General features: G+C 40.1%; 1 protein-coding gene across 2 annotated transcripts in view; it reads left to right on the forward strand.

The window, feature by feature from the left end:
* STAM (signal transducing adaptor molecule) overlaps positions 1–12384 on the forward strand; it is a 56046-nt gene that overhangs the window by 20325 nt on the left and 23337 nt on the right. For both annotated transcript variants that reach the window (XM_077490907.1, XM_077490908.1), the window contains exons 4-7: positions 3360–3455; positions 4696–4842; positions 7784–7874; positions 10610–10796. In XM_077490907.1, the coding sequence (XP_077347033.1) occupies positions 3360–3455; positions 4696–4842; positions 7784–7874; positions 10610–10796 (521 nt within the window). The remainder of the gene's footprint in view (positions 1–3359; positions 3456–4695; positions 4843–7783; positions 7875–10609; positions 10797–12384) is intronic.

The raw sequence follows: 12384 nt of genomic DNA on the forward strand, positions 1-12384 counted from the left end.
GACCTTGGATTGTGGGCTCCTTGAGGGTAGGGACCGATGTGTGAGTGCAATATACAGGGATAGGATCAATTGTAGACACTCACTCAGGTTGAACTGGATGGACTGGTGTCTTTATTCAACCTTACGAAGTATGTAGGAGTGGGGACAGGTAGTTGTGTTTTGTAGGACTGACTAGGGAGGCAAGTCAAACCAACTTGGCAAATGTCCACTAAAAGTGAGCTTCCACGTTAAAGAGGAGCTTTTCATAACTGAGCAGGCAGGCTTTTTATTACAGAAGAGACCTGCAGTGTGTCTTCTGCAATAAAATAAACTTGCCTGCCTGCTCAGTCTTCTTTGTTATGTACACTGAGCTGCATAAGCACAACTCTGTTCACAATCTGGCCCTTGTACATGTGCAGGAGTGGCGTCATGCCGTACTGATTAATGAGGCTGCAACCCTGCATCGGGCGCTTGGGAGAATCCCGGTAGAAGATGCCCCACTAGCTGTCATAACGGGGGGTTTGGGGACCAGTGCATCTGTTGCACACTGAATATTGGGTGTGACATTTTCCAAAAGGTGAACTTATCCTTTATCCAGCTGATGCCACAAAACTGCTGGCTCCCGGCTACCCAGTAAGAGTGACCTGCCACTTATATGGGACTTGTTGGCCCCCTTGTCATAGCAGTAAATAATGGAAATAACTGTTAAATGTAAATTTTATAATAAAATATTAAATTAAATTAAAGCAACTGCGTCACCACGCACAAACACGTGAATGCAAACACTCGCATGTATGTGAAGAGCGATAGCCCCACACATGTTAAGTATAGCTGTGAATGTCAGCGTACAAATATTGTACAATATCAGAAAATTGCAGTTGTCACCATCTTATTCTACAATGCCTCTGTTTTTAGAAAATATAAAATTGTTTGGATGTTTAAAGTAATTTTATAGTATTAAAAAAAAAAAAGTGCAAACAAAATTGCTCCACACGCAAAGTGGTTAAAACAGGAGCTCTTCTTCCCCTTCCCCCATCCGATGTTAGATGGGTCATAATTGATGGAGACAGACATGTTGGTGGTCTACTCCTAAATAAAAGCTGTGTGAATTCCTTCTTGGTATACTAATAGAACATGTAGTAGACACCCAGCGACCTCATTGGTTCTATCTGCCTATATTGGACACAACCCTGGCAACCTGAGCACTGAAGCATTTGAAAATACAGCACTATTGTATTGATTACGTCTGTAGCTGTCCTTCTATCATTTTTCATGTTTTTTTATTTCCAAAACCGAGACAAAGGGAATTGTTGATGTGTGTGTGTGTGTGTGTGTGTGTGTGTGTGTGTGTGTGTGTGTGTGTGTGTGTGCACCTGCTCTGTGATAGTCTCAAGGTTCTGTTGAAAGCGCAGAGAGCATCATGAAGACCAAGGAACACACCAGGCAGGTCCGTAATACTGTTGTGGAGAAGTTTAAAGCCGGATTTGGATACAAAAAGATTTCCCAAGCTTTAAACATCCCAAGGAGCACTGTGCAAGCGATCATTTTGAAATGGAAGGAGTATCAGACCACTGCAAATCTACCAAGACCTGGCCGTCCCTCTAAACTTTCAGCTCAGACAAGGAGAAGACTGATCAGAGATGCAGCCAAGAGGCCCATGATCACTCTGGATGAACTGCAGAGAACTACAGCTGAGGTGGGAGAGTCTGTCCATAGGACAACAATCAGTCGTACACTGCACAAATCTGGCCTTTATGGAAGAGTGGCGAGAAGAAAGCCATTTCTCAAAGATATCCATAAAAAGTCTCGTCTAAAGCTTGCCACAAGCCACCTGGGAGACACACCAAACATGTGGAAGAAGGTGCTCTGGTCAGATGAAACCAAAATCGAACTTTTTGCCCACAATGCAAAACGATATGTTTGGCGTAAAAGCAACACAGCTCATCACCCTCAACACACCATCCCCACTGTCAAACATGGTGGTGGCAGCATCATGGTTTGGGCCTGCTTTTTTTCAGCAGGGACAGGGAAGATGGTTTAAAATTGAGGGGAAGATGGATGCAGCCAAATACAGGACCATTCTGGATGAAAACCTGTTGGAGTCTGCAAAAGACCTGAAACTGGGACGGAGATTTATCTTCCAACAAGACAATGATCCCAAACATACAGCAAAATCTACAAAGGAATGGTTCACAAATAAACGTATCCAGGTGTTAGAATGGCCAAGTCAAAGTCCAGACCTGAATCCAATCGAGAATCTGTGGAAAGAGCTGAAAACTGCTGTTCACAAACGCTCTCCATCCAACCTCACTGAGCTCGAGCTGTTTTGCAAGGAAGAATGGGCAAGAACTTCAGTCTCTCGATGTGCAAAACTGATAGAGACATACCCCAAGCGACTTGCAGCTGTAATCGCAGCAAAAGGTGGCTCTACAAAGTATTAACGCAAGGGGGCTAAATAATTTTGCACGCCCCACTTTTCATTTTTTTTATTAGTTAAAAAAGTTTCAAAAATCCAATAGATTTCGTTCCACTTCACAATTGTGTCCCACTTGTTGGTGGTTCTTCACAAAAAATAAAAATTTTATATCTATGTTTGAAGCCTGAAATGTGGCAAAAGGTTGAAAAGTTCAAGGGGGCCGAATACTTTCACAAGGCACTGTATGTATGTATGTATGTATGTATATATATATATATATATATATATATATATATATATATATATATATATATATATATATATATATATATATATATATATATATATATATATATATATATATATATATATGTGTGTGTGTGTGTGTGTGTGTGTGTGTGTGTGTGTGTGTTTTACACATACACTTCTTTAGCTGAGCTTCTGTGTTCAAAAAATATGTAGTGTTTGGGCATGTCTGCCTCTTCAATTCACTGTATAGCAGAGCTCAGACTTTGTGAGGGTAAGCAGCACAAGGAGCCAGTCAGTTGTGCCGCAGTGCTCATGTGCTAACAAGGGACACTGATAGGAGCAAAGTAAATAAGAGATGAATTCATTAGTGTAGGTCTTCTCCTTTACGGTTACCAGCTAAGGGAGTGAGGTGGGAGACGAGATGTAGTAGAAAGAAAGAGAATCTGGGTCTACTGTCTCTTTCCATCAGACAGGATTGTGCTGTCCTGCACAGCTGTGTACATTTTGGAACTGGATGGACAGAATTGCCAATCCTCTGAACCGGTTCTACCAGCCATATGTGTATTTAGCTGGAGTCCAGCTTTATTATGGATATGAGTTATTAAGCCACAAAACATTTTAAGTATTTGATTTATGCTGTGTCTTCTTGAACAAAATGGTGTGCACCCTACAGCCATTTAATGTGTGCGGAACCAAATCCCTTTTTGTGTTCCAGCTGCTAGGAGCCTGCGTGTCCAACTGTGGGAAGATCTTTCACTTAGAAGTGTGTTCAAGAGACTTTGCAAGTGAAGTTAGCAGTGTGTTAAATAAGGTAAGCGTATTATGTTTTTTGAGTTCCATTCATGTTTTATTTGTTCCTATGGAATGTTTTTCTAGTAAATATTTATGGGCTTGTTCTCACCATAAAGTGGGTTCTAATGCAAGCAGTATGTTAGATGTGCATGCAGTTATTTACCTCCCAACACACCTGTGCTATAGCTCATCACAGTGCAGATGCACTATATGTGTGTGTGTGTGTGTGTGTGTGTGTGTGTGTGTGTGTGTGTGTGTGTATACACACACACACACACACACACACACACACACACACACACACACACACAGAACTATTTATGTATAGAGAACTCTTGCCAGAAAGCTCGAAGAACTGAACATTTTGGATTTATTGTACATTTTGCACTGCTTTAGGCGGTTTTCCAATCTTCATTTTCCCTGCAGAATTTTACAATATTGCCGGAGTGACTGCAGTCTTTTATCGCCTATAGCACTTAGAAGGAATCCTGCAGTGGTTTTAATGGGCTGAGAAAACCTTACTGTCCAAATGTGTTGTATGTTCTCTGTGGAAGATAAATGGATGGCTTTCCTCATTCATTTCTGACATTCATTGTTCACACTCGGCTCTTTCTGGTCCCTAGTGAGGAAGAGGCAACTCTCCAATGTCTGCAGCGAACAAAATGTCTGTAAAAAGTGCCTTGTTTAGTCGCATAGCTACTAACATGTTTTCTAACTTTCCCTGATGACAAGAGATAGTCAAGGTTTGTCTTGGCGACGTATTATTTTTATTTTATATTGTTTCCTTTGGAAAAAAAAAAATGTTTATTTTATAAAGCAGATTTACATCTTACTCAGCCCTCTCTTTCTATTGGAGGGGTATGATTTATGATGGACTGTCAAGGTGTATCCAAGTGAAAAAAGGTTGGAAACCACTGCTTTAATGTATTCAGAGCAAAGTTCTGAGCCCTGACCTGAATGACGTCATAAAAAAAATAAAAAATAAATGTATTTGATGAATTTATCCACCCTGGCTACAGTTGCAGAGGTCATTGAGGGCCTAATTTTAAAACATATTTGCTATTTGTTAAGCAAACCTGAAGCTCAGAGCTACTTTAAAGGGCCTAAATGATCCAAGGCTTTATTCATCACGTTTCAGTGGGCCACAGCCCACCTTTATGAAGTCAGCTACGTTATTATTTCTTTCCATAGCCTTCCCTTTCCCTCCCTCCTCTTTCTTTTGAATATAGTTGGTAATCTCTGTTTGCTCTCTTCTACAGGGGCACCCTAAAGTCTGTGAAAAGTTAAAAGCACTAATGGTGGAATGGGCTGAGGAATTCAAGAATGACCCACAGCTTAGTCTAATTTCCGCTATGATCAAAAACCTCAAAGAACAAGGGGTCACCTTTCCGGCTATTGGATCCCAGGTATGGCTGTGAAGTCAAAGTGCACGCTTTGTCATCAGAAGTGAAAGTAGAATTGGACTGAGTAACATCTTATTACCTCTCAGGGTTTTGAATGTTCATCACTGATCAATAAATAAGTCTGATGGTTGATCCCTAGTGAACTCAACACTGTAGATGCCTTCTGGCCTCCTGACCCAATCATAAAAGCACTCTGGTATTCCCAATACCCTGGTGCTGCATTATACAAATATTTTAGCTGGGTAAACATAGTTTATTTTCCGTTCAAGTAGCAGGTTAATGGGGGGGGGGGGGGGGGGGGGGGGGAGGAGACTGAGATCCTGTATCAAGACATGTTAATGCAGGGTGCAGACAAAATATGAATCAGAAAGGAACTCAATACATGAATAGTGATATATAACTCCTGTGTAAGAAAATGCAATAGTGACACATATAACTCAAGAGTCTCTTGTGATATAAGAAATGAAAATAAAATAACTTTAAAGAAGATGGTAGGTATATCAAAATTCCTTGAAGTTTCCAACGCCACCAAGAGCAAGGGTAAAATCCCTCTGTGGTGCGAGGACCAGATGAAATTAATACTCTTACAAGAGGATTTAGACATATACAGCAGCAGATATAACCCTCTGCAGGGTCTGAGATGGGTCCCTGGACCAAGACGTATAGATCAGCCATGGACGTCCTCCTCACTCGCTGGCCACCATCCGCACGCTTACTTCCAAAAATAGTTTCAATCTCCCAAAATGAGCGTGGAGCAGGTAAAGGGGAAAAAAAAGGCTCCAATGCTGCACTATCATTTAAAACACTGCTCATATATTTATAAAAGTTTATCCATAAAATTATACAATAACAGGTTAAGAAGCACTTGCCGGCAATAAAAATTTCAAATACGAACGCCTGTGGTTTCCGGGGTCACATGAGGCATGATTACGTCGGCATGTAACACCGCCCGACATGTTTCGTCATACGTGACATCTTCCTGGGGCACGGGTGATGCACTGAGCAATCACCTTTTATACACAAGTGATCAGCAACTATATCACGTATGTAGATGGTTTTAAGCAAATTAGGGACACATCCAGGTGTGACATTCAGACCAGCCTACCACAATGGCTTAGTTGTATCAATCGAAAAATTATTGTAATATAAAATTAGATGGCATTAAAAAGGCCAGAAATCACCAATATTACTATATTAATTATATAACGTTAGCCATTTATCACACTGAAATGTGTACCCTTAATGGACATAAAGGAAAAAAGTAACACACACTATAATTTTTATAGAGAAAATAACATATATACACACACACTATATAATTATTTATTTTTTAAAAAGGGCCTTACATAGACAATGATCTATAAATCAAGAATGATCTATAAAAAAAGGCATTAATTTAAAAAGTCAGCATTTAAGCCAAATTTAAACGCGGTATATCCAACTAATTTCTAATTTGGTATTTGCACATCTCTTGGGCCCCCCTCTACAGTGTATTTTAAGTTTGTCTATCCCCAAAAATTATGGGGAAGACTCCACGTATGGCGAAACATGTCTTGCGGTGCTAAGCGCTGACGTCATGTGACCCCGGAAACCACGGGCGTTCGTATTTTAAATTTTTATTGCCGACAAGTGCTTCTTAAGCTGTCGTACAATTTTATGGATAAACTTTTTATAAATAAATAAGCAGTGTTTTAAATAATGCACCACTGGAGCCTTTTTTTCTTTACCTGCTCCACACTCATTTTGGGAGATTGAACTTTTTTTTGGAAGTAAGCACGCGGGTTGTGGCGAGTGAGGAGAATGTCCGTGGCTGATCCATGCATCTTGGTCCAAGACCCATCTCAACCCTGCAGAGGGTTATATCTGCTGGCATATATGACCATGCTGTAATAGGAGGGATAAGAGTATTCATTTTATCTGCCCCTCGCACCATGGAGGGATTTTACCCTTTTCTCTTGGTGGCTGAAAACTTCAAGGAATTTTCCATCTTTCTTCAGTCACATCACTGCAGAATTTTAATATACCTACCATCTTTAAGAGAGACTATATTTAAAGTTATTTTTATTCTTATTTCACAAGAGACTCTTGAATTATATGTGTGACTATTGCATTTTCTTACACAGGAGTTGTTTATCAATATTCATGTATTGAGTTCCTTTCTGATTCATATTTTGGCTGCACTTTATATTAGCATGACTATTTTGGACCTTTTAGTTATTGCACTTGATTGTATCGCATGTTTGTGTCGCTGCTTTTTACTTTTACAGGTGTATTGTTACTCAGTAATTTCATTAGCGCAGTATATACACTTTGAATTATTAATGTTAATGTAGGGATCTCTCCCATTCTTCTATTGTATTCAGACTGGGAATACACTGATCAGCACTCATAGCCAATGACTGCAAGAGCTGATTGAATGCTGGTTTTCCCAGCATGCCCATTTTAATAGGAGCCGATTGTTAGACCAGCTTTTGTTAAACCTACTGGTGTACACTAGGACCAAAAGCTGGCCAGTTCCTGCTGAACCGGCCGATTTTCAGGCCTTGTGTACTGGGCTTTAGGTTAGAGCACAGCCTCACTTGACCAATCAAGTTCTTAGTAACATGCAAGTATAAAGCAAACAAAGGCTGATCTAACTTCATTACCTTCCCTGCCTGGAAGATGGCTAAAAAATGACAGCAGTATATTTGCAAACTTTAGAACTGCCTGTGCCATGCTGCTATTGGTCTGGTGCAGCTCCCATGAGTGGTGCTGACACTGGAGTTAAATGCACTGAGCTTGTCTGCTACATTTGCATACATTTAGTTGGAATGATACAGCTTCACTTCTAGTGGGTATGAACAAGGGTAAGGTTTCTTCAGAATAAAACTTTACCTACTTATTTTTCCCCTTTTGTAAAAAAATAAAATAAAAAATTTTCTTTTCTTCTTTTTATTTTTTTAAGGCAGCAGAACAGGCTAAAGCCAGCCCTGCTCTAGTGACGAAGGACCCAGGAACGGTGGCTACAAAGAAAGAGGAAGAAGACCTTGCCAAAGGTGTATATATCAGTAGTGCTCAACTTGAAACCTTGAGGGCCTCAAGTGTGGCACCCGTCACTTCCAGAGGGCTGCACAGTAGTGGAACATTTTGTGCATTGTGTCAAAATGAATAGATTACAACGGATCTCAACACCCAAAATTTCAGTCTTGAAATTTTTGCAGTGTATTGCCATGCTTTCTGAAGTTGGGTTTCAGTGGCAGTAATAAGCCCCAAACATTGGTATCAGTGGCTACAATAATAACTCCCAGCATGGTTGTCAGTGGCTGCAATAATAACCCCCAGCCTTGTTGTTAGTGAAGAACACCTAGCATTGGTGTCAGTGAGTGCAATAATAACCATCAACATTGGTGTCAGTAATAACCCCCTAACATTGGTGTCAGTGAACCCGATATTAACCTACATCATTGGTGTCAGTGGATGCCTTTACCCCCAACATTGTTATCAGTGGACACCATTCACCCCCATCTCTACTTTTAGGGGGTTGTCCCCCCCCCCCCCCTGCACCCAAAATCTTTTTGTATTAGGAAGACCAGCGGTGGGGCTGTTAAGAGTGACCCAATATCAGCAAAATAAATATTCACACTAAATGGAGTGTAAGCAACACATCTGTGTGACAGCTGCAGTGGTGGAATGGGAGCTCAGCTGCACTCAGGATGGATTGTCTGTATGGATACATGAATTTATAGCAAGCACCACATGAGGAGATGCACAGAGACTGCAATGTCCGTACAGCACTCTGTCCTCAGTACAGCTGAGCTCCCTTCCCACCACTGCAATGCACGCGTACATTCTCCGTTTTGAGGATAGCCTGCTACTATGCTAATATTGGGCAATGATACACAGGTTCACAGTAACCCTGAAGGTCATATTTGAATTGGCAATTAAGGTATGTAAATATGTGAAACCTTGTGAGCTGCTATGTTAATCTAATTAAAGCTGCCTGCACTAAACATACCGTAATTATTGGTGTATAACATGGAGGGAATTTAAAAGAAAAAAACTTATGAGGGAAGTTTAAGGAAAAAAAAACAACTTGCATTTAAATGCCCATCAATTCAGCCTTGCCAGTCATTTTTCAGCCTTGCCAGTCATTTTTCAGCCTTGCCAGTCATTTTTCAGCCTTGCCAGTCATTTTTCAGCCTTGCCAGTCGATTGCAGGCTTGTCAGTGTCATTTAAAAAATGGTGCCACCGAGATACAGAGCAGATGTCCTGTTTATCTCGGCGGCGCTCGTTCTCAGCAGCTTTCGGGTATTCTCGGCCGCACTCGGGTGTTCTTGGCTATTTTTGGCCCTTCTCGCCTATTTTCGGCCGAAAATACCTGAAAAACGCAGAGAGCAGCACAGAAGGTTAGGTAAGGAGGGGTTTCGGCGTATAACGCGTACCCCGATTTTTTTTTTTTTTTTTTTTTTTCCCTGATTTTAGGGGGAAAGTGCGTGTTATATGCTGATTTAAATACGGTACTTCCTGAAACATGAATAATCAAACTAAAATTAATATAAGTGCAGCGCTAAGGTATGTACCTCTTTACAAAGAATTGTATAATGTTTTTAAAGCAGATGTAAACCTGTACTAAAAAAAAAAATCTTACAAAACAAAATGTGGGGAAGGCAATCTTTTCTAAACATTTTTTCTTTAGAAGAAAGGTGTGTGTGTGTGTGTGTGTGTGTGTGTGTGTGTGTGTGTGTGTGTGTGTGTGTGTTTTGACGCTAGCTAGATCTGCATGGAGTTGTAAACGTCAAGTGTGTCACTTCCAGTGAGATCAATGGATCAGTTTTACTCACGTCTCCTATTATTCAAAAAGGCTTTTCGGCATGGTGACCTGAAAGCGGAGTTGCACCCAAACTTCTACTTTTTGAATTCCTGGGCATAGATCACCGCGGCGATCTACACCATGTCCGGCCTCTCCTCTGTCCCTGGTAGGGAACCAGGCTGTGAAGGTGCAAGGCTTCACTTCCTGATTCCCTTACCCAAGATGGCGGCGCCTCCACCCGAGATCTGAGGGACAGATCGGCTTCGGTTGAGGACATCGCAGGGGCCCTGGACTGGTAAGTGTCCATATTTTAAAAGTCAGCAGCTGCAATGTTTGTAGCTGCTGAATTTTAAAAAATAAATAAATTTTGGCGGAACTCTGCTTGAAGTCACAAAGCCAAAGAGCCCACATTGGATTGACAGCACCACGGCTGCATTAGGAGAGCATTATTGCAAAAGTGATAGGGCTGGGAGCCACGCCGGAGAAAAGTGCATGGCAGATTGACAATGCCACCACTCACTTTGGGTGAGCATTGCTGCCCTGGAAAAATGAGCGGCAATTTTACATGGTTGATGTGAAGCAACATATTGAAAGTTACTTTATGGGTATACACACGTTTAATAATTGCTGTTAGCAAATGTACCTTGATAAACCAGTTATTCAAAATGAATAGCAAAATGCCTATTCCTTTCTCTTCTGTTTACCATAATAGGCCTTCTGCTTGAAAGTTTCACAGTGGAACATGATGGTGGTGTTTTTTTTATTTTTTTTATTTTTTTTTTATTTATTTTTTTTAACTAAAGCCATGCAGAAGAGAAGATGGTTACCCATTACTTGCAACAATTTAATGTATGTGTATCTAAGTGAGACCTAAGTGCTGGCTCTGGACAGACAAAACTTGGCGCGGTGTTCATAGCCTGAATATTGTTGAAGTGACCTCTTTGAACTCTCATGTTTTTTTTTTTTTTTTTTTTTTCCAGCCATTGAATTGTCACTAAAAGAACAGAAGCAGCAAAGCACAGTGTCTAGTCTCTACCCAAGTACAAGCTTCCTGACAAATCACAAATCGGAAGGAAGAAAAGTGCGAGCCATCTATGATTTTGAAGCTGTAGAGGACAACGAATTGACATTTAAGGCAGGAGAGATTGTTACGGTGTTGGATGACAGGTAAATGCTCTTTGAGATGTAATTGTAGCTGGGCTGCTATTCCATTTATGGCCAGCAAGTGGCATTCTATTTAAATGTTGCATTTCTATGTAACCTGTTAAGTTGCTATGCCCTCCCCAGTGAGCTTTGGCCAGTGGGGTTTGCAGGTGATCCCTAGAGGTTGGGTTGTAGCCCAATTTGGGTGAAAACATTTATAAAAGCTCCAAGCACTCATTAAAATCTGAACCTCCCAATCAGTGTTGCCAACCCCCCTAAGTGAAGCTTACTGGCAGAACAGTACTAAATATGGGCAGTCTATTACTGTGTTTTTCCCATAGCACCAGCAATAATAAATATAGAAGGATACAGAGGAAAAAAAATAAAAATATTACAGGTACTACCAATTTCAATATTATTCTTAAAGATGCTCAGTAACAGCGATATTGTGCAACCAATGCACTGGAAAATGCAACAATACCAAAATTCCAATAATAATGTAAACAATGAAGGGGAATTTGTGCAAACATCTGTACTAAAGTGCAATTGAACCAGTGATAAATATATGTAATATATTAAAAAATATATATATGAATTAATATCGTGCAAATAGCAGCGTACTCTACACCCAACCTGTGCAAATGTGCATAAATGTTACGATAGCAACAAATACCTTACAAAATAATTCACTCCAAATGCATAAATGAATAGGTATAAAAATATATAAAATGGAGCTATTTTTCTATATATAGGTCAGTAAAAGTAAGTAGACGTGTTCAGTCCATATATAAAGTGCAAAAAATACGTTTCTTAAGTGCAAGTGCTTCACTGTGCAAATTGTGTAATCTCTCCAAAGAAAAGTGACAGCATCCAGGTGTTTCTCCACTTTGTGCAAGCACACACTGATAAGTAGTGGCCCCTTACCTTGCAGCAAGGAGATTCCCGCATATGTATATAAACACATTGGATGTTTCAAATTCTTCTCCCCATGTCCACAGATATTGGTGGCAATCAATCCTTACTCCTCTTTTTCCGTGAGAGAGAAACGCCTGGATGCTGTCACTTTTTCTTTGGAGAGATTACACAATTTGCACAGTGAAGCACTTGCACTTAAGAAACTTATTTTTTGCACTTTATTTATGGACTGAAAACGTATACATACTTTTACTGATCTATATATAGAAAAACACCTCCTTTAAATATTTTTATACCTATGCATTTGGGGTGAATTATTTTGTAAGGTATTTGCTATCATAACCTTTTATGCACGTTTGCACAGGTTGGGTGTAGAGTACACTGCTATTTGCACTTGTGCACGATATTAATTCATATATATTTTTTTGAATATATTGCATATATTTATCACTGGTTCACTTTGCACTTTAGTACGAATGTTTGCACAAATTCCCCTTCATTGTTTTTACATTAGTATTATTGGAATTTTGGTATTGTTGCATTTTCCAGTGCACTGGTTGCACAATATCGCTGTTACTGAGCATCTTTAAGAATAATATTGAGATTGGTAGTACCTGTAATTTTATTTTTTTTCCTCTGTATCCTTCTATATTTTATTGCTGGTGCTATGGGAAAAACACAGTAATAGACTGCCCAT

This window comes from Lithobates pipiens, unplaced genomic scaffold (genome assembly GCF_037356315.1).
Source record: "Lithobates pipiens isolate NorthernLeopardFrog02 unplaced genomic scaffold, aLitPip1_a1.2 Scaffold_19, whole genome shotgun sequence".
Classification (NCBI taxonomy): domain Eukaryota; kingdom Metazoa; phylum Chordata; class Amphibia; order Anura; family Ranidae; genus Lithobates; species Lithobates pipiens.